General features: G+C 37.1%; 1 protein-coding gene across 1 annotated transcript in view; it reads left to right on the top strand.

Moving 5' to 3' along the window:
* ANKIB1 (ankyrin repeat and IBR domain containing 1) overlaps positions 1-23,595 on the top strand; it is a 166,589-nt gene that overhangs the window by 69,995 nt on the left and 72,999 nt on the right. The window contains exons 5-6 of the mRNA XM_007939818.2: positions 19,210-19,418; positions 20,658-20,746. Coding sequence (XP_007938009.1) covers positions 19,210-19,418; positions 20,658-20,746 — 298 coding nt within the window. The remainder of the gene's footprint in view (positions 1-19,209; positions 19,419-20,657; positions 20,747-23,595) is intronic.

Raw genomic sequence — 23,595 nt, 5'->3', positions numbered from 1 at the left:
ACCAAAAATAATAAGTGTCTATGATCTAGAGAATGATTCTCCCTTCATCCCACCCCTCCCCTGTAACCACCTATGAACATTGGTCTCTTTATATGTATCTGTTCTTCTTATAAAAGTGTGATCATACAATATTTGCCCTTATGTAATTGACTTAATTTACATAGCGTTGTGTCCTCCAGGTCCATCCATGTTATAATATTCCTGGACACATCTTTGTTCTTTTTAGTTGGTAGTATTCCATTGTATGTGTATACCACATCATGCTTATCCATTCATGTGTTGTTGGGCACTTAAATTGCTTTCGATTTTTTGCTATTGTGAATAATGATGTAATAAACATAGATTTACATGTATCTGTTCATGTTACTTCTGTTAAGTTTCTAGGCTATATACCTAGGAGTAGAATTGCTGGATATAAGGTAATTCTATTTCTAATTTTTTGAGGAAGCACCATACTGTTTCCATAGGGGTTGTATGTATCATTTTTTGTTTTTCAATTGTAGTTTGGGTGAAAGTTTACAGAGCAAATTAGTTTTCCATTCAACAACTTATATGCATTTTGTTTTATGACATTGGTGCAGTCCCCTCAGTGCAACAACATTCTTTCCACTTCCTCCCGGGTTTCCCCATTTCCATTTGTTCTTCTTTTCTGCTCCTTCCTGCCTTCTGAGCTTTGTCTTTGGGCAGATGCTGCCCTTTCGGTCTCGTATGCTTGATTGTGTACCATAACTCTTTAAGTTATGATATTAGCACAGAATCTAAGACTGTTTTGGTTACCTAGTGCCACTCTAACAGAAATGTACCACAAATGGATGGCTTGAACAAACAAGAGTTTATTCTCTTACAGTTTTGGAGGCTAGAAGTCTGAGTTCAAAGTGCCAGGCTCTAGGAGCTACGTGAAAACACCTCAGCCTTGGGCTTCAGCTCTGCCTCTTCCTTCTGCCCACTGGAACTAGAGGCTTTTCTTGACTCAGGCACCAGCCACTCGGAAGGAAGATTGGGCAATCTAATTTTGTAGGACACTGCCTTGTAAACCCAAGGAGAGGTCGCTATGAGTTGGGAACAAGTCAGTGGCAATGAGTTTGGTTTTTTTTTTTTTGGAAGGAGCTCTGGATCTATGGTGGTGTGGTGCCTAGGCATTTGACTACTAACCAGAAGGTTGGTGGTTCAAACCCACCAGCCAATCTATGGAAGAAAGACTGGGCAGTCTACTTCCATAAAGATTTACTGCCTCAGAATCCCAGTGGGGGTCACTGTTAGTCGGAATTGACTTGATGACAATGAGTTTGGTTTTGGAAGGTGCTCTGGTGTAGTGGGTAAGGCATTTGGCTACTAACCAGAAGGCCAGTAGTTCAAACCCACCAGATGCTCCATGGGAGGACGATGAGGCAATCTACTTCTGTAAAAATTCATAGCTTTAGACACTCAGTGGGGGTCACTATGAGTAGGAATTAACTTGATGGCAGTGGGTTTGATTTTTTGGTTTAATTGAATTTTCCTGTTTGGAATGTTTCTGTTTTGTGATAACTTACCAAAGAGTTTGTTTAACATTTTATTCCCCTGTTAAGACACCAAGTAGAGGTAAATGGAAATTTTCAATTGGGCATCTTTTCAATATCATTTAAGTAATATCAGTAACATTTATAATCAAATAAGATTTATAAAGATAAATGATGTTAGTGAGGAAAATAGATGGTACAGAGAGCTACAATGTACTGTAATTATCCGTAAAACCAGGACAGGCTCTGCTTTGTTGTTGTTGTGTGCGGTCGAGTCGGACCCGACTCATAGCGACCCCTCCTTGGGTTTCCGAGGCAGTATCACTGCGGAAGTAGATTGCCTCATCTTCCTAACAAGGAGTGGCTGGTGGGTTTGAACTGCCAGCCGTCGGTGTGGCAGCTGACTGCCCGAGGCCCTGAGGCCATCCCCGGGGGCCTATTAAACCGAACTATTTGGAAGATTTACTGATTGTATCCTAGGTAACACTCATTCAGCTTTACCCAGGAAAATAGATTTGAGTATTATACTATCTCCTGTCAAATTGAGTCCCAGAGTAATGAAATTGATGTAGATTAGGCAGAAGACAGAAGTATTTGGCAGTATTTGCTGAGTAGTAATTAAATTTTAAGGAGGATTATGTCGAGAATGCAAAGGTCATTCTCTGAGTATTTCCTCAGTTAAAAAAAAGTAATATATAATTGAATGCTACCTAATGAGAAAATAAATAAAATTTACTAAATGTGAAACTAAGGCTAATTTGTTTGTGCTTAGAGTAAATTTACATTAAAGTATTTTTTAAAATGCTTTTGGAAGCTCATTCTCTTCTGCAGAGAGTTAAACTTTAGTAGTCCTCATCTTCTCTTCTCAAACTATGATCTCTTGCTAGGAAATCTTATCCTCTCCCAAAGCTTCTCAGTTATAGATTTCTTTCTCTGAAGTAGACCTCCCTTTATATTCATATATATAACTGCCTATTTGAAAGTCTCTCTGGATATCTCAAAAGCACCTTACATGCATCATGTCTGGAACTAGAACCATCCTCTTCCACCTCTACTTTATTCTCTGATGTACCCTTATATATGAGAGTACTAACCAACGAGCCTGGTATTTGAGACAGAAACCTGAGATACCAACTTTGACATTTTCCTTTTCCTTACACCCTGTATGTTGTCAATTTTACCTTACCTCCTAAATCTTAAACTTCTCCCTTTGTCTTTATCTCTACTGCTACCATCTAGTCCTAGCTACCATCATCTCTGTTTTATACTGCACAATAGCCTGTCTGGTTTTTCCTTCCCCTACTCTTGCCAGGAGGGAGACAGGCCCCACCCCAAGAAGCAGGAAATGGGGGCGGGGGGGGAGTTGCAGATGACAGAGCCATGGGCTTCAGGTAAGGGGAGGACAGAGAGGTTTCCAACAGTTAAGGGAGATAGGCTTGTCTGTCAGTTTGTCCTACTGTGGTGGCTTGCATGTTTCTGTGAGGCTTGAGGCTGTGCCACTGGTGTTTCAAACGCCAGCAGGGTTGTACTTGGTGCACAGGTTTCACTGCAGCTTGCAGACTCAGACAGACTAGGAAGAAGGAAGAGGCCATCCACTTCTCAAAGAATTGGCCAGGGAAAACCTTATGAATAGCAGAGAAACACTGTCTGATACATTACTGAGCAAGTTTATGAACAGCCTGGAATCATTGTCTGATACCGTGCAGGAAGATAAGGCCCTTAGGTCTGAAGGTACTCAAAAGACAATTGAGAAAGCTGCCTTCTCAGAGTAGAACCAACTTTAATGGTATGGATAAAGTAAAGCTTTCAGAACCCTCCATTTGCTGACTTAGCACGATTAAAATTGAGAAGAAACAGCTGTAAACATCCATTATTAATCGGAACATGGAATGTACGAAGTATGAATCTAGAAAAATTGGAAGTTGTCAAAAATGAAATGGAACGCATAAAGATTGATATCCTAGGCATTAATGAGCTGAAATGGATTGGTTTTGGCCATTTTGAATCAGAAGACCATATGATCTACTCTGCTGGGAATGACGATTTAAAGAGGAATGGCATGGCATTCATCATCACAAAGGATGTTTCAAGATCTTTTCTGAAGTACAATGCTGTCAGTGATAGGATAATATCCATATGCCTACAAGGAAAACCAATTAATACTATTGTTATTCAAATTTACGCACTGTTTTGATTACATAATGCCACTCTGACAGCAATATACCACAAGTGGGATGCTTGAACAAACAGGAGTTTATTCTCTTACAATTTTAGAGACTTAAGTCTGAGTTCAACATGCTAGGCTCTAGGGGCTGGGTGACAGCCTCTCAACCTTGGGCTTCAGCTCAGCATCCTGCTCCTGGCTCACTGAACCTAGAGGCTTTTCTTCACTCAGACAGCTGCTGTCTGCTGAGACTGATAAGCCCATGGTTGACAAGTGAAAAGGCACAGTCCTGATGTAGTAGTTAAAGTTGTATGTCAACTTGGTTGGGCCTGGTTGAGTAGCTGGGCTGCTGGTGGTAGTATTCCTCATGATGAGACTGGTAATCAACTCCATGGTGGAATCTACTGTGAGTAGCTGCCTTAGGGATGTGTCTGCTTCCTGTGTATAAGGAGAAACCTTGGGGAACAGTCTCTAACTTATGGCATGCTTGAACCCTGCATGTAGCCGTGTCGTTGTTCAACATCCTGTCATGCCCTGCCAATCTTGGGACTTTCAGTGGACTTGAATTGATGGCCTGCTGTGTTGTTTGGTAACATTGGGACTGTGCCATTTTATTTGTCAACTTTGGGCTTATTAGCCTCAGCAGCCAGTAGCTGCCTGAGTGAAGAGATGCCTCTAGCTTCAGTGGGCCGGGAGCAAGAGGCAGAACTGAAGCCCAAGGTTGAGGGGTTTTCACAAGCCCCTGAAAGCTGTCACTTTGAACTAGGCCTTAACGCCTCCATATTGTAAAAATAAACTCCTATTTGTTGAAGCCATCCCATTTGTGGTATGTTCTTGTCAGAGTGGGACTAGGTAACCAAAACAGTATAATATGGTATAGAGAGAGTGGGGTGCTGGTCTGACAGATACCTAAAAGGTGAACAGGAATGGAGTGCATCCTTGACCCGAGACCCTGGCAGAGAGACCCTGGCATATGGCATGAGAAACAGTAGGAACAGAGCTGAGAGAACTGGCATGAGACAGCGACAGCCTTACCAGCCTGTGGAGGAGAAAGCTGGATGCCATTGTGTAGGTGGCTTCCTGGCGGAGTGGGTTGCCTTCAGGGGTTAATTGGTAGAAGAGACTGGCATGAAATGGAGTAGCAGGTTGGCTGGCCCATGGAGCAAGAAAGCTGAGTTCTTTTGGGGCAGGAAGATTTCTGGCAGAGTGGGTTGCATTTGGCATTAATTGGCAGAAACAGAAAGACCAAAGAAACAGGAAGCAGAGCTGCCTCAGCCTCAGGGGTAGGACCATGGCCTTTGGGGGTGGAACCACCACAGCCTCCTACGTTTCAAAGAGCCAGACCTTCACCAAGTTGATTTTGGAGTGTAGGACTGCTTGTTCATGTAAGCCAGTGGGATGGAGTCATAGCCGCTGGCCAAGAGTGAGGGGGCAGGGCTGCCATGCCCAAGAGGGAGAGAAAAGAAGCCCGCCGAGCCAAGGGGTGAGGTTGCCACTCAGGAGCTGGGGACTGGAGCCACCCAGTGAAGGAGATCTGTACAGATGCCACCCATTGAAGATCTTTACAGGTGCCAAGTTGACAAGCGGTGGAATTGTGGTAGTTAAAGTTGTATGTCAACTTGGTTGGGCCTGGTTGAGTGGCTGGGCAGCTGGTGGTAGTATTCCTCATGATGAGACTGGTAATCAACTCCATGGTGGAATCTCTGTGAGTAGCTGCCTTAGGGATATGGTCTGCTTCCTATATATAAGGAGAAGCCTTGGGGAATGGTCTCTAGCTTATGGCACGCTTGAACCCTGCATGTAGCCAAGTCCTTGTTAAATGGTGTGCCATGCCCTGCCGATTTTGAGACTTCAGTGGATTTGAATCAATAGCCTGCTGTGTTGTTTGGTAACAGTGGGACTGTGCTATTTTATTTGTTGGCCTTGGGCTTGTTAGCTTCAGCAGCCAGTAGCTGCCTGAGTGAAGAGATGCCTCTAGCTTCAGTGGGCCAGGAGCAAGAGGCAGAGCTAAAGCGCAAGATCAAGGGGTTTTCACACAGCCCCTAGAGCCTGGCACTTTGAACTAGGCCTTAAAGCCTCCAAATTGTAAGAATAAACTGTTTATCAAAGCCATCCTATTTGTGGTATATTCTTGTCAGAATGGCACTAGGTAACCAGAACACCAAATGTTACCAAACCACACGGCAGGCCATTAATTCAAGTCTCTCGAAAGTCCCAAAGCCAGCAGAGCATGACAGCCTGCTGAAAAATGACACAGCTACATGAAGAAGGACATGGCATCAAGAATGGAGAAAGAATCATTAACAACCTGCAATATGCTGATGACACAACTTTGCTTGCTGAAAGTGAGGATGACTTGAAGCACTTACTGATGAAGATTGAAGACTACAGTCTGCAGTATGGATTACATCTCAATATAAAGAAAACAAAAATCTTCACAACTGGACCTATAAGCAGCATCATGATAAATGGAGAAGAGATTGAAGCTGTCAAAGACTTCACATTGCTTGGTTCTACAATTGATGCCAATGGAACCAACAGTCAGGATATCAGATGACATATAGCACTGGGCAGATTGGCTGCAAAGGACCTCTTTCAAGTGCTGAAGAGCATGGATATCTCCTGGAGGACTAATGTGCACCTTAACAAGCCATGGTATTTTCAGTTGCCTCGTATGTATGCAAGAGCTGGATAATAAATAAAGAAGACTAAAGAAGAGTTGATGCTTTTGAGTTGTGGTGCTGACAAAGAATGCTGAGAGCACCATGGACTGCTAAAAGATATAACAAATATGTCCTGGAGGAAGTGCAGCCGGAATGCTTCTTGGAAGCAAGAATGGCCAGACTTCATCTCATCTACTTTGGTCTTGTTATCAGAAGGGACCATTCCCTGGAGAAGGATGTCATGCTTGATAAGGTGGAGAGTTGATAAAAGAGGGGAAGGCCCTCAACGAGACGGATTGACACAGTGGCTGCGGCAATGGGCTCAAGTATACATAGCAAGGATCGTGGAGCTGGCATGGGACCAGGCAGTGTTTCACTCTGCTGTGCATAGGGTCGTCATGAGTCGGAGATGACTCTGCGGCACCTAACAACATCAACATTTGCCCCATCTAGTTTGTTTATTTGTTTTTCCACTTTTCAGAATGTCAGAATGGTCTTTTCAAATCTAATCATGAGAACCCATCCTTCTAGTTCCAACTTTTCACTGACTTCCTATCATTCCCAAGCTGAGGAAAGAACTGTTTTTAAAGTCTTGTGTGATCTAATCCCTGCTTGTTTCTCCAGCTAATCTCACAGTGCTACCCCTCTGCTTTCCATGCTTCAGCTACACTGACCTGTTCAATTTCACAAGGGTACCACCTTCCCTCCTGCACAAAACCTTTGAAATGTTGTATCCATCCAGCTAGAATGTGTTTCCCTCCTCCTTTCGCCTAAGTAGTGCTCACTTATCCTTCAGAACTGTGCTCCATGACATTTTCCCAGAGTCCCTTCTCAGCCCTCCCTAACAGGGGATTCCTTATCCTCTCCTACATAGACCTTCTGACAGTGGTGATGTTTTGTTTGTGTATGTGTTTATTTTATTAATTTCTTTTTCCTTACTAGACTGTAAATTCCAGGAAGGCAAGGATGTTTGGTTATTCTTAGCATTTAATCCATACTGCTTGACATATTACACAGCACATAAAAGGCATCCAATAAATATTCAAAGCAGAAATTGTGCTGGAAAATATTTTTGGCAGATAAGACTTTTAGCATGTTTAAAATCTGTGTATATAAACTGTAAAAGTTTGTTTGTTTGTTTTCCTTTATTAAAAAGTGACATAATGGAAACTGGAAAACAATCATAGTGCCCTAAGGAAGTTACTTTCATTATGTGGCACATTTTTGCATAATATCAGTGTATTTTATTGTAATTGTTTTCACATGATAGCCTAACCATTTTTCTATAGTTTTTAAATAATTCCTGCTTTTAATAACAGCATACATGCATTTGTATATAATGTTTCCAACCATGTTGAACTATCTTAGGTTTTGTTATCTAATGCAAGGAGCTTTGGTGGTACTGTGGTTAAGGCATTAGCTTTGCAAAAAAGACAAGGAGGCCACATGTTCTGACCTCCTCTAACCCCACAAGAGGAAGACAGAACCACTATCAGTAACCCAAGGCCTATTCCTGCAAGGCCAGACATGCTGCCTCCCTCTAGCCCTTTCACCAACCGTTCCTCCCAAAGCACCCACCACCTCTCTCCTGGGTCTGATAATTCGCTGCAGTGGCCACGCAGAACTCAAAAGATTACAGGAAGCACCAGGCAACAATTCAAGTTCAGGAAAAATGCTCAGTCTCTCTCCCAGCCTACTGTCTTTCAGCCACGTCTCTCACAGTCTCTCCCCCAGCAGTGCGTGTCCCTCAGTGTCTTACTCAGCAATGTGTCTCTTTCATCTCTTTCTCAGCAGCACGTGTCTCTCAGGAGTGCCTATCTCTCTCAGCAGCACAGTCTTCCTCAACCAGCAGTCAGAGAGAAACTTCTGCCTCTAGGAGGCCTCCTTTTGAACCTGGCAGAGTGGCCAAACTAGCCAATCATAACATCAGAATTCTAAAGACCTGAGAGAGAGCAACCTTCCCAAAACATTGCTCCAGTGCTGCTCCCAACAGAAATACCCCCGGTGGATAACTTTTACAATCAGGAGTTCCTCAGTTGCTCACAGCAAATTCCACCACGGAGTTTACAAAGACTTATGGGTAGAAAAGCCACACTAAGTAATTTACTACACCGCAGGGTTGCTAACCAAAAGAGCAGCAGATGAAACCCACCATCTTTCCATGAAGAAAGGTGAGGCAGTCTGCTTCTGTAAAGATTTACAGCCTTGGAAACCCTATGGGGTCACTACGAGTCGGAATCAACTCAATGGCAATGGGTTTAGTTTTAGTTTAGTTTTCTAAATCAGCAACAAACATTAGGCATGTTGAAGTGTTTCCTTTAGGATAAAACTTTAATCTTTTGTAACCCATTGGTCATATTTAAAACTTCAATTTGGCTTACCTAGGAACGTTGATTTGAGAGTATATCATAATAAGATTTCATTACATGACTATAATACAAGAAAATTGTTTTGAACATCTTTAAAACCAAACCTACTAACAGCGAGTCAATTTCAACTCATAGCAACCCTATAGGGCAGAGTAGAACTGCCTCATAGAGTTTCCAAGGCTATAAATCTTTATGGAAGGAGACTACCTCATCTGTCTCCCACAGAGTGGCTGATAGGTTTGAACTGCCAACTTTTTGGTTAGCAGCCAGATGTATTAACCACTACACCACCAGAGCTCACTCCAGTAGCATAGTGCCTAATGCACTTGACTGTTAACAAGAAGGCTGGCGGTTCAAACCCACCAGCCACTCCTCGGAAGGAATGTTGGGCAATCCTACTTTTCTGTATTGATACTGCCTCGGAAACCCAAGGAGGGGTCTCTATGAGTCAGGGCTGACTCAGTGGCATATAACAACAACAACAACAACAGGCAAAGTAAATGGTAGATGGCATTTCAATTAGTTTATGATTATTTTATTCCAAAGATAAAATTTTAAGAGGTGATTATACTTAATTGAATACTTAATTTCATCCTTTCTGTTTTGCAAACCCTTTAGTAAATGCTTTACAAACATTAAGAATAGACAGATTTAGAGTTAAAATAGGCATTATTATCCTGGGTTTTGCTCATGTTTATATAGCTAATAAATAGCAGATCTGGAATTTGAACTCAAGAACAGCCTGATTCCCAAGGGTGATCTTTATGCTATGTCCAATGCTAACATTTTTGAATGCCTATAATGAGAAAAAGAGAGAAATGGGGAATATATTTCAGATATAGAATACCACAAAACAAATTATAGAAAATGATCTCATAAAAAGAGTTATTTCCTGATTGAGACATGAAGAAATAATTTCTGACAATAATAATTTCCAAATAGTAAAATAAATTACTGGGAAGAAAAATTAAGTTTTTTGTAGTATTACTTTCAAACTAAAAATGACTTTGTTGATTTTTTTATGATTCTAAAAATAATATATCATTTATGTAAAAGAAAATCCAGCTGACACAGGAGGTTAACATTTTTTTTAACAATAAGATCATTCTACATCTGCTATTTTATAACTTGCTTTTTAAAATTAATACAGGATATAAAGATTGCATATCAATAAATATATGGTTATATAATCTGCCAATATATAAGCATATTATATTTTCTATTGTTGAGTTTTTGTAGATTTTTTTTCTTTTGCTGTTATAAATAATACTGTAATATCCTAAAATTATGCATCTTATATACTTATCCATTTATTAGGATAAATTCTTGACAGTGAAATTGCAAGCTCAAAGAATGTGCTCTTAATTAAGACTACATTTCTTAATTATAAGTGAGGTTTAATATATTTTTATATGTTTACTGGGCATTTTGCATTTTGTGTGTGTGTGTGTGATTTACCATTCATATCTTGTCTTTTTCTGTTGAGGCCAAAAATGTATTAAGTTGTATTTTCATTATTATTCACTTCAAAATATTTTCCAATTTCCTTTCTTCTTTGGCCCATTGGTTATTTAGAAGGAGATGATTTAATTTCTAAATACTTGACATTTTGCTGGATATCTCACTCATTTACTTGCATTATAAGATTTCAATCTATTGAAATTTGTTGAACTTATTTAATGGCCTAGCATATGGTCTATGTTGATGATGTTATTGATGATAGTACATGTACATTTGAAAATGATGTATTCTGCAGTTTTTCAGTGTCATGTTCTATAAATGTCAATTAAGGTAAAGTTAGTAGTGTTGTAGTGTCTTTACTGACTTTATTATCTAGTAGTTTTATCAGTTGTTGAGAGAAGGATGTTGAAATCTCCATTTATGAATGTGAATTTGTATATGTCTCCCCCTAATGTTGTCAGTTTTTGCTTAATGAATTCTGAAACTCTGATAACAGGCTCATACATATTTATGATGATATATTTCTGACTCTTTTATCATCGTGAAATGCCCCTCTGTTTTTGTTAGTACTCTTTGTCTTTATCTGAAAATAATATAGCACTCTAGCCTTCTTAATGCTTTCTATTTGCATGTCTTGTAGACAGCAGTTACTGGTCCTGTTTTTGCTTACTCTCTAATGCCTTCAGATGGGTGTGATTTATATTTTGTCCAATATTTATGATTATTATCTGTGGGAGGGTTGATCTGATAGCAGCTACCAGAAGTGACCAGGAGTGAAACTCTGTGTACTATATCCAAAGTTTAATTATATTGATCAGCATGTTTGTGTGATATTAATTATAGAGCTGCTTATCTTTTTCTCAGCTTAAATAGAAACTTATTCCACTAGTTGCCAATTTGTTCCTTGTTGTATACCACGGTCTTTGAGAAATCCAAATGGAGAAATTGTCTAGAGCTCAGAATCATTTGGACAGGAAATAATTCTTGTAATGTGTCAATAAATAGATGATAATTAAAATCCTGAGAAATGCCTTTAGTATTTTAAATTAAGGCTATTGGTTTGAAAGAGATTCTCTTTGTCATGTTAAAGAAGTATCTTTTACTTGCTGCTTAAAGGCTCTCTTTTTAAAAATTGAAGAATGATTTTTCACTTTTTCCAAATCTTAAAAAATATACTATTTTTCTCTTGTGATATATTGATATTACAAAAAAATATCTTTCCCTATACTGTGCTGTTTTTATATTCATAGAATAAGTCTTATTTGGTCAAGAAGTATATATCAGACAGTATTTTGTTTCTTAATATTTATTTTTATTTTGGTATCATCAGAACACAGTAAATGCTCTCTTAACCAGCATACGTTTAACTGACTTCCAGGATTCTCTTTTTTGAAACATATAGTGAATATTCCTGTCTAGCAGACTTCCATAATTTATATGCACTTGGCTTGAATAGCATAAGCTTACCAGAGGTCAGTTACCAAACTTGATTATTCCCATTATATGTCTTACTAAGATTACATATAATGAGCCATAAAACATGAGTTAAAATATAGTTATTTCTGTGAGATCTAAGTTGAATGCTGTGGTAGTTAAGTTTGTGTGTCAACTCGGTTAGGCCTAGTTGAGTGTCTGGGCTACTGGATGTAGTTATTCCCCATGGTAAGACTGGTAATTATCTCCATGGTAGAATGTTTTGGAGCAGATGAATAGCTGCTTTGGGTATGTGGTCTGCTTTCCATATATAAGAAACGGTGTTGGGAATGGTCTCTAGCTTATGGCACGCTTGAACCCTGCATATAGCCGTGTCGTCGTCCAGCAGCCTACCATGCTCTGCTGACTTTGGTACTTTCAATGGACTTGAATTAATGGCCTGCCATGTGCTTTGGTAATATCGGGTCTGTGCCTTGTTGCTTGGTGACCTTGGGCTTGTCAACCTCAGCAGCCAGCAGCTGAGTGAAGAAAAGCCTCCAACTTCAGTGGGCCAGGAGCAAGAGGCAGAGCTGAAGCCCAAGGCTGAGGGGCTTTCACCCTGCCCCTAGAGCCTGGCCCTTTGACCTTGGACTTAAAGCCTCTAAATTATAAGAATGAACTCCTGTTTGTTCAAGCCATCCCATTTGTAGTATATTTTTGTCAGAGCAGCACTAGGTAACCAGAACAAATGTTTTGGAAAGCCTTGATAAAGGCAAGTTACTTTAAAAATTGCTGTTACATGTCCATCAGAAAACTGAAACAGAAGGGAAGATCATAAAAATCTAGGACTCTGCATTCAGATTGCTACGTGAATGTCTTTTAAAATCTTGCTTTAAGAAGATAATAACTGGAAATTGTAGACAATGTTCTGTGGGTATAGTTCAGGTAAAAAGTAGGAATGGGAAGCAGAAATATATTCAAAGAAAAGGCCTTGACACTATGTAAAAAAGATTACTAAATCAATATATTTGTTTTATGAATTGTTTGAGGTATCTGTATGTACTTGTGTTTATAATTCCACATTTCAATTGACCAACTATGTATGCTGAGAATTTTAAAATAAGAGGACTTGAATTATAAGTGAAATTGGATTTTGTTATATGATATTTTTATGTTAGCTTTGTAAAAATTTCTAGGAATCTCTTTATTTCTTTATGCTTCTGAAATAGCACAAAGAAATATTATTAAAATTTTGTGAAAACTTGGTTATGAAACTAAATAAGCCTTGTACTTTTTAAAGAAATAACTATTTTGTTTCTTTTTCAGTTTCTTCCAGTTATAAATCTATTTAAGTTTACTGCCTTCCCATGAGTTTTTCACTTTTAGTCATTTACAGTTTCCTAGAATACTATCTGCTTTATCTAAATTTTAATAATAATGGCATATAGTTGTATACATTTGTTCATTCAACAGACATTTGTTGGGTATGTGCTTCAAACTAGACTCTGGACTGAATCATGGAGATAAAACAGATTGCAAAATAGCTATCAGCTCTGCCCTTAGAGAATTTTCCGTTTGAAAGACATTGCATTTTCTTACAGTTCTTTAAATTTTCTCTCTGCATATTCTTTTATGTCCTTCTCATTTGAAGCTGTATGTGTCTTAGGTTTCCTTCACTACACAATTTATTGACTTGGCTTTTTTAGTTTTTCAGTGAATCAGCTCTACTTATGTCTGTCATTTTTTCTGTTGTCTAACTTGGTTTCTCCCTTGCCTTTCTCAGCTTCTTAAGCTTTCCTTACACGTGATTTGTTGTGGCTCTTGTTTCTTTATACAGTGCGGGTTTAATGACATAAATTATTTTAATAATCAGAAAAATCATGACTTTTTAAAATTGTTATTTGCCTTGTGCTTTGAAGTTATTTCTTTCCCCTTGGTCTTAAAGATCAGCAAGGTGGTTCTCAGATGGGACCATTCTTGCTATTTGGTAAATTATTTTTCTTTAAATCATGACTTTTGGTCCCATGAAATCTTTGTGCTAAATAGGATTCTTGCTAATGTTCTTACTAATTTTTTGTTCATTCAGTTTCTCATCTGCTTCCTAGAACAGCTTAACTGTTCTGGTTATTTTCCACTTACTAGTTTTCTTTGTCAGGGCAGTATTTTCTCTGCAGCTTAGTTTCCTTGAATTCTGAAACTAATGTCGGGTGTAGACCAGCCCACCTACTCAGCTCTTCTTCTGCTTGCTGAGAGTCGGAGAGACTAGGTGCTCATTTGGTTGTAATGAAGGGGAACCTTAGCAGAAAATAGAACATACTGTAAGCCACTGTAGCTAAAACACTTTGGCACTTGCAGAGATCTACAAACAGACTTTTAAAACAGAGTGTAGCATCTGAAATAGGCCTAATGTATTTGAGAATTTAATTTATAATACAGGTGATATTCTAGTTCAGTGAGAAAATGGTAGATAATTTAATAAATGGGAAGCAATCTGGAATAAAATTAAGTTAGAACGAAAAAAGAAAATTTATACCAAAAGGATAAGAGATATAGAATGAATGAATCAGTCAGTCAGTCAGTCTTAGAGAAGGTCTAGGACTCTTACATAGGAGTTCTGGTAGCATAGTGGCTAAAGCACTTGACTGCTAACCAGAAGGCTGGCGGTTCAAACCCACCAGCCACTCCTCAGAAGGAAGGTTGGGCAATCCTACTTCCGTAGTGATACTGCCTCGGAAACCCAAGGAGGGGTCACTCACTATGAGTCAGGGCTGACTCGACAGCACATAACAACAAAGGACTCTTACATTAACTCCACAGACAGAAGAAAACCCCTGACTTCCTAAGACAAATACCCACAAAGCTTAAGAAAAGATACACATATTAAACTATACGAAATTTTTGAAATTTTGATGGCATTGATACTATATACAAAGACAAGAGACGAAATTTTGATTTGAAAAAAATACTAGCTAATACTAAATCTGAAAACTCCTTTAAATTAATTTGAAATGGGTAAACAATCCAATTAAAAATGATGAAATGGACATGGATAGGTAATTCAGAACAAATCCAAATGGCTCATAAACACATGAAAACATGTTCAGATTCACTAATTGTCAGGGAAATGCAAATTAAAATAACAATGGGCTGTCACTTAATAAACATTTTAAAGAACTCTAACATCTCCTGCTAGAGAGGAATAGGGTACAGTCATTCATTGGGTATAGAAATATAAAGTGTTATGGCCATTTTGGAAGGCTACCTGGCATTGTCTTTTAAAAATATAATGTGCCTTTAGATTCATTATTCCTTTTCCAGGGAATTTATCCCAAAGGAATATAAGCATTAGTATATACCTATATTTCTGCACTGAGGTATAGTATAACATTGTTGTCATGGTAGATGACTGTAAGCAAAGCAGGGGAATATTTGAACAAATTATGATACACAAATTATTTCACATAGCTCATTGATTATAGTCATTTAAAAAAGGAATTAGCATTAAATTAGTTTACTTTGAGAGATTTCCAGGAAGTTGATTAAGTGGGAAAAGCAGATGAAGTTTGTATAGTATTCCATTTATATAAAATAATAACCTGAAAACCTCTTATATGTATTTATATGTGTTTAAAATGTTTATATATAATTATATAAGAGATATTTGGTTGTTATGGATTAACTGATAAAGAAGGCAAGTAGACAGGACAAGGAGAGACAAGTAAAAAATAAAAATGAAAGTCCCTGCTCTAAAAATAGCAAATAGCATGCTGTTGTTATTGTTATGTGCCATGGAGTCAGATCTGACTCATAACGATCCCTCCTTGGGTTTCCAAGGCAATATGACTACGGAAGTAGATTGCCCAACCTTCCCACTGATGCAAATATCATATACCATTTTTTAATGCATATACATATGTTTGTATATTTATAAAGGAGCGCTGGTAGTACAGTGGTTAAAGCACTTGGCTGCTATCTGAAAGGTTGACAGTTCAAACCCACCAGCTGCTCCATGGGAGAAAGATGTGGCATACAGCTTCCATAAAGATTTACAACCTTGGAAACCCTATGGGACAGTTCTATTCTGATCCTGTATGGTTGCTATGAGTTGTAACCCAACAGCAATACATTTTTTATTTTGGGTATATTTATATTTATAAATTAAATTACATTTAGTATAAAAAGGTTAAAAACTTATTGAAGCCTGTTGTTTGTTGTAATGTGCCATTGAGTCGGACCTGACTCATAGCGACCCCTCCTTGGGTTTCCAGGGCAGTATCCCTACGGAAGTAGATTGCCCAATCTTCCTTCCGAGGCTTGGATACTGTATTGTGAAATTCTTTTCTAAATTTTTTTTTTTTAAATAGTGGAATTTAGGTACAGCCTTACGAAAAGTAAAGGAAAATCTATATCAACTCTCATAGCTCCTTTAACTTTCCAATCTAATTGTCTTAATCTAATGTTTTTAAAAGTATTTTTAGTCAATAGATCATTAATATTTTGTAATTAAAAAATATCCAAATGAAGTATTTAAATTAGATCTTTTGCCATTGTTTATGATTAAAATGGGAGCTCTGGTAGCATAGTGGCTAAGGCACTTGACTGCTAACCAGAAGGGTGGCGGTTCAAACCCACCAACCACTCCTCGGAAGGAAGATGGGGCGATCTACTTCCGTAGTGATACTGCCTCGGAAACCCAAGGAGGGGTCGCTATGAGTCGGGTCCGACTCGACGGCACATAACAACAACAACAACATGATTAAAATGTTTTATCAAATTTTAAATCATTAATCTATTTTCAGTAGAATAATTTAGAGTTAAATTATACTTCATTGTAACATAAAGTTAACTGATTTTTAAAAATATATCTTAGGCTATCATTCTTAAAAGAACTAATGCCATTTTCTTTTCCTTATATTCTGAAACCTGAGCATAATTTATTTATACCTTAACAGTGTTTCTTAAGTTTCCAAAGTTCAGACTTCCTCACCAAAGTCCCTCATTTCTATTTATTGTATTAGAATTCTTGCAGTCATAATCCACTTACCTTGAAGTCATCAAGATTAATTTGTTAAACCATGAAATGTGCTGTTGTTATGTTGTTATGTGCCATAGAGTCGGCCCCTACTCATAGCAACTCCTCCTTGGGTTTCCGAAGCAGTATCACTATAGAAGTAGGATTGCCCAACCTTCCTTCTGAGGAGTGGCTGGTGGGTTTGAACCGCCAGCCTTCTGATTAGCAGTCAAGTGCCTTAGGCACTATGCTACTAGAGCTGCTATGAAATGTGCTATTATCTAATAATTGCCAGCCTTTTTTATGCTATTTCATTTATTGATACCAGATACTATTTCAAGCACGTAGCGTGTGTTATTACTTCCTATAACCCCCATTATCAACCCTATAGGGTAAAATACTGTCCTTATCTCCAGTTGAAAAATAAAGAAACTGAGATGTAAAGAAGTAACTTGTCCATCACCCTTTTATGCTGAAATTGGTGGCATTTTGTGAAAATGGACATGGCAGATTAATTTTGCCTAATATAATTGTAGATGCTCTGGTGGCATAATGCCTAAGGTATTTGACTGCTAACCAGAAGGCTGGTGGTTCAAACCCACCAGCCACTCCTCGGAAGGAAGATTGGGCGGTCTCCTTCTGTAGAGATACCACCTCAGAAACCCAACAAGGGGTCGTTATGAGTCAAATCAACTCCCCAGCAGTGAGTTTGGTTTTGCATTTAATATAATTGTAAATTTTTAGTTGCTAAAAACATGGTAAAGAATATCTTCACCTGTCTTCATACCCATCAGTATCACATTTAATGATCTGCACACCAGTCAAGTTTTAAGAACCCGTATTACATAATGCCATCTAAACTTAAGCATAGTCAGGTTAAAAAAAAAAATGAATTTTTATGAGAAATTCCAGTTGGGGGCCATTTATTTAGTACTCTCATCTCTAGTAATCCTATGAATGTCTATTCACATAAAGGATTACCTTCATTTATTATACTTTTTACTGATAAGCTTTTTTATTAGTAGATTTGCCATCATATTTTCTGTGGTGTGTTTTATAGGCACAAGTCACAGATGTTTTAGGGAAATGTAAATACCTATTATGTGTGTGTGTATGTATACATACATAATGTATGTATATATATTCTCCCAGCTAACAAATAAACTGAAACATAAGTGCATATATAAATTTGGAATAGAGGTAGAAAATGGAGATTTCTAATGCAGCTTTTGAAAGCATGTAGAGTTTAGAGTGGTAATCAGCAGTACTGCAAGGAAGTAAAGTATTGTGTAATGATCCTAATCTATTTATGACCTATCAGTACTCTGAGGTCTGATTTCCTGGAATGCATTTTTTTTTCAGTTGTTAGATTTTTCGTCCTCTTTGTACTCTGATCTTATTTCCAATCTTATTCTGCACCTCTCCAAACCAAAACATCCTATACTATAACTTTACAGAAATATTCATGTCTCTTCGTTATGCCTCTGTGCCTTTACACCTGTCATTTCTCAACTGGAAATATACTGTATCTTCTTTGTATGTTTAATTCATACTTATCCTGTTTGAATCATATGTTTAAATCATACTTATCCTACCAAATGCATTGACTTTATGTGGTTGAAAAAAGCCTTGTGTAAAAGATTTCCATAGTTATTTGTATCTTAGCTGTAAAATTTTATGGAATGGCCTACAGTGGATACTTTACCCTCTCACAGTCTTAATAAAGCGTGTTCTATAGTGGAAAAATGCAAGCTTTGTAATAACAGAATTAATTTCAAATTCTTCACTATTTATGCAAACCTCTAGCAGTTATTTAACTTCTCAGAGTCTTGGTTTCTTCACCTAAATAGTAATTGAAAAGTTTGTTGGTAGAAATAAACAAAATAATGCATGTAAAATATCTGGCAAAATAATGGAGTATATTAGATTTTAAAAAAAAAAAAAAGCTTAGGTTTTTATGGCTCTGTGCTTTATGGTAACATTCCACTTGGCCATTTAAAAAGTATTCATAGGAAGATAATCTTTTTTAGTTAAACCAGATACAGGTTTACTTAACACAAACTTAATGCTTAATTCACTGAAACCTATTTTGTACTCATGATCCCCTCAAGCAGTTCCTTCTGCCTTCAAGCTGAAGTGATTTTTAGAACCTGTTACTGACGTTTGACATGTTGGTAGTGAGCTACATGATCACTTACAACTTTACACCAGTAAGGCCAATTGCAAAATTGTATCTTTTTCTTGAGAGAGTAAAATGGTGAAATTAAACATACATGAGCAAAAGCATAACAAATTGCAAAAGTGATGTAAATCACCTCTTTTGATTTTAGTAGAAATTAGTGTTTATTGTTAGATATTGACCTTGTTGTAAGGTATAATAGCCATAAAAGAGTTTAAATTCTATTTTTAAATATTAATAGTAACAAATACTTGGATGCTCGTTTGACTACTTCATTTAAATAATTTTACTACTTCACTTTACTACTTCAACATAAATAAATTTTCTTCCTCAGATGACCTAATTTTTTTTTAAATTTATCCTCATTGTCTATTATGTTGTTACATAGCTTTTAAAGCATCATCATAATTTCTCTGTTTTTTTGAGATATCAATTCCATTTTTCTTAAAGACTGGGACAGGGAGAAATTACTTGAAGCTTGGATGTCCAACCCAGAGAACTGCTGCCAACGATCAGGTGTTCAAATGCCAACTCCACCACCAAGTGGGTACAATGCCTGGGACACACTCCCTTCTCCAAGGACTCCGAGAACTACACGCTCTTCTGTCACCTCTCCAGATGAAATCAGTTTATCTCCTGGGGATTTGGACACAAGTTTGGTAGGGTTTGGTGTTCACTGATGTACTTGCCATAATTTTGTTTTCAGTTTTTGTCTTTTAACTTTTAATTTATTTAATCTTGTTTCTTGGAGCCTCTGGTATATTCTTGTAATTAAATCCTATATCCTTCTTAAAGAGTTCAGTTATTTTCATGCTTTGGTAAATACTTATCATCACAGAATATTTTTTGTGATCTCTGAAAACAAAAAGGTTTTCCTTGCTTATTTCAAAACATCAAAAAGTATGAGAAAAGCCATCTGCTATATTTTCACTTAAAAGCTCCTGTTAAGGTTTTAAATATAACACACCAAAATTGTTAAAAGTTGAAAGAGTTTGTGATAGGCACTTAAAGCCAAAAATAGAAGAACATTTTTTATAATTTCTTGAAAGCTACTAATTTTTAAATATCTCTGACATATTAATAATAATGTATATGTTTCAGTAAAGCTTTTGGAATTTCTCATCTACATAAATTTCCATAACAAATATTTCCTTTTTTATTGAGAAACAGTGCTGCCATTGTCTGCATTTTTAATTGACATACCATTGGTGTGTTACTATAGGAAATTTTGGCATTTCTTGAATGATTTAACCACTCACAATATGTGATAAATATGAAAACTCTCCTTATTTTATCTAGGTCTTTTTGGAAAATAGAATTCTACTTCTGTAACTAGCATCTGTAACATTATAAAGTTTGCTTCTCATAAGACATCATTGAGAAGATGCATACTTTTGTGGTGATGGTCCCTGAGCAGGTAGCCTTAAATTGCTACTCTGAATATCCTGAGTTGCTGTACTGAAAACACAAAATCACTGTGTTTTTGTACATTTCCTAGGGTAAGCATAGGGTGAAGGATATGATACTGACGTGGTTATTTTGCAACATGCAATTTGATCTTGACCTGAATAGATTGTAATGATTTGTTCCTTGTACTTCCATTTCCAAATGTACAGTAGCTGATAAATTTAATACATAAATTTGGAATTTAAGAGTTTGATTTTTGGGTTTAAATATTTAAATCCTACAAGAATGTGTAATGAAGTAGGCATGGTATATGTTGTTCAATCAAAGGTAGGCACACTCGCTTTAACTTCTCTCATAACTTTGAAACATTTAACTTTTAAATTTTATAATTACTAGTCTACTTTTGCTTTTAAACTAAAGAGCAAAATGGAATTTATTGTTCTTCCTCCAAACTATGACTTTGTTACATAATTGTCCCTCTTTGTCTCCAGTGTGACATTTGTATGTGCAGTATTTCTGTATTTGAAGACCCAGTGGATATGCCCTGTGGACATGACTTTTGTAGAGGATGTTGGGAGTCGTGAGTATATAACAGCTTAGCATCTCTTACTGCATCTGGATAGCATTCTAATTAGGGAATAAAATTAATTTGTTTTCAATAATTAATGATACAGGTTATTTTTACTTGTTTCAGAGTTACCCTGACATGTATGACAGTTTACTACTAAGGAAGAACATTTTTGTTTTTCTTACTTTCATGTCTTGCCACCTATTTCTAAGTCATGTAGCTTATTGTAAGATACTTTTTGGAACAGAACAAGTATATATAAATAAGTTTTCTTTGTATTTTAATTCATATTACATTTAATGTAAATTTCAAGCCTAGAGACACAAATATCAAGAATCACTTCTATCTTATGTCCCAAGAATTTTAAGCATTTGTTTTTGTGCTTTCTCTGAACTTTTTGTGACAAGCAAATCTGAAAATGTCTTGAAAATGTGACATAAGAATATGGATATTTAAAATTCCTTTATCATCAATTCAAAGTTTTAATGTTTCTGTTAGGCATAGTTGAGTATACATTATAAGTGGAAAGTGTATTTCACTTATGTTTATCTCTATTCTCCTTCCAATTACACTGCCACAATTTATACTTTCTCACCACTCATTAACTTTGCATTCATGTTGTACTTTTTGAGAGACATTTGTAAACAAAATGAGAGAAAATCTGTATGAGTAATACCATGTTATCTCTGCATACACAAAGCTGTACCAATTTATGACCTAAGTCAAACATGTTATTAGTATTTAATGAAATCTTAAAAATCAGAAGTTTTATAACTATATTTTTGTGGAGTACAGAGTACGAAGTATAAGGAGCTAGGGAATACCATGTGGGCAGGGGCCAATCACCCAATAAGCAAGGTAAGCATGGGTTTACTTACTGTTCTCTAGTCAACAGTTTCACATGGGTTTCACCAAATCTGTTAGAGGTTGTAAATTTGAAAAGAGGCTTTGATTCTGTAGGAAGGTGCTGTGGGATTAGGAGAGAGACAGATGCCAGCCAGACCTACAGCAGAACCTTTGATGTGGTGGAAAATGTGAATTAATAAGTGCAAGTAAGCCCATGTTTACCTTTCTTACTGGGTAATCCATCCCCTGCATGTGGGTGAGAGAGCCAAGAACCTCAGCACAAGTTTCTCTTTTTGTTTTATAGTAACAAGTTTGTCAGACTATTGATGTACAATAAACTACACATGTTTAAAATAAATAATTTGATAAGCTTTGACATATGTATATACCAGTGAAACAATCTCAGTAATCAAGATAATGAGTGTGTGCCTCACCTCTAAAAGTTTCCTCCTTGAAATTCCTCCCTTCCCTCTCTCTGCCTCCTTTCCTCACACCCTGTCGCCCAGTCTGTAGGCAACCACTGACTTTTTGGTTAGTGTGGATCCATTTTGAGTGCATTTTCTTTATATAGTCAAATGAGGCAAGATTTCATTTGCAAGAAAGAAAAAAGCTGCTTTTTTTAAAAGTCAGAGTAAATAAGAATATCTAGTCATTCTTTCAAAGCATAAATTAGACTCTGCTAATGAGTCTAATTTGTTACTATTGTTGTTGTTAGTTGCCATCAAGTTGATTCTAACTAATGGTGGCTCCATGTGTGCAGATTAGAACTTCTCCATAAGGTTTTCAGTATCAAATCAGTAGAGCTGATAAAAGTAAATGAATTGACAAGGACCAAAGCTCACAATCCAAAGCGATACTCAACACATTTCTGGAGATAATAAAATTTTTCTCAAGTACAGTACTTCATTTAGCTTATCTTGTCAACTCGGTTATACAAGGGAGCATATTATCTGAGTTCTACCAATTGTTGGCTTTGATTTGTAAGGAAAAATTGAGCCCCCCAGGGGTTTACTTCCATTTTTTGAACTTCCTCAACCTTCCTTACCAAACTCATATGAAAGTAACCAACTTCCATCACAGACTGGCCCTGAAAATTTTATGTTAAGATTTAAATTTCAAAGATCAAATTATTAGTGTCCATGGTACCTTACTAGCCAACCTAGGATTTTCCTCCCCACCCCTACCAGGTAGTTCTTATCAAGTCAGGCACTACTGAAACAAGTTCCATATTGGATGATTCATATACTGATGAAATCATTTTTAAACTAATTGCAAACCTTTTATAGATATATAGAAAACAAACATCTCTACTAAGAAATGAGGAAGTTTTTAAAGGTTAGGTTGTTTGAGAGCACCTTGGTCTTACTAATCCCAACTCCCTGGTCTCTGTAATCCAGCCACGTGCTTTGAAACATCTATGCTAAAAGCTTAAATGAAAGGGAACTTATTATTTTCTACCTAGTTCTGGTAGCGTAGTTCCTAAGGCACTTGACTGCTAATCAGAAGGCTAGCAGTTCAAACCCACCAGCCACTCCTCGGAAGGAAGATAGGGCAATCTACTTCCGAAGTGATACTGTCTTGGAAACCCAAGAAGGGGTCGCTATGAGTCAGGTCCGACTCAAGGGCACATAACAACAACAACAACAGCAGTCTACAATATCCTTCCTAATATTGAGGATAAGAGCAAAAATTCTGAAAATACTACCAGGCTGTGAATTCTGACTCTGCTACTTCTTATTAGATGTTGATTTAGGCAAGTAGTGACCTCCCTGTGCCTCTATTTCTAAATCTATAAAATGATAATAATAGTAAGTACTTAAAAAATAATAATAGTAAGTACTTCATAGGGTTATTGTTAGATAGATTATTATTAAATAAGTTAATATATTAAAGTGCTTAGAATAAGGTGTGGCACACAGTGACCACTCCATAAATGCTAGGTACTATTTTCCTAAGCATGGTAAAAAGCAGAAACTATCTGTGATATAGGAGCCCTGGTAGCATAGTGCCTAAGG

Source organism: Orycteropus afer, unplaced genomic scaffold, assembly GCF_000298275.1.
Source record: "Orycteropus afer afer isolate SDZICR_OR568_19922 unplaced genomic scaffold, OryAfe1.0 scaffold00063, whole genome shotgun sequence".
NCBI lineage: Eukaryota > Metazoa > Chordata > Mammalia > Tubulidentata > Orycteropodidae > Orycteropus > Orycteropus afer.
Note: the sequence above shows the minus strand (reverse complement) of the source record. Positions and strands in the feature narration are given on the sequence as shown.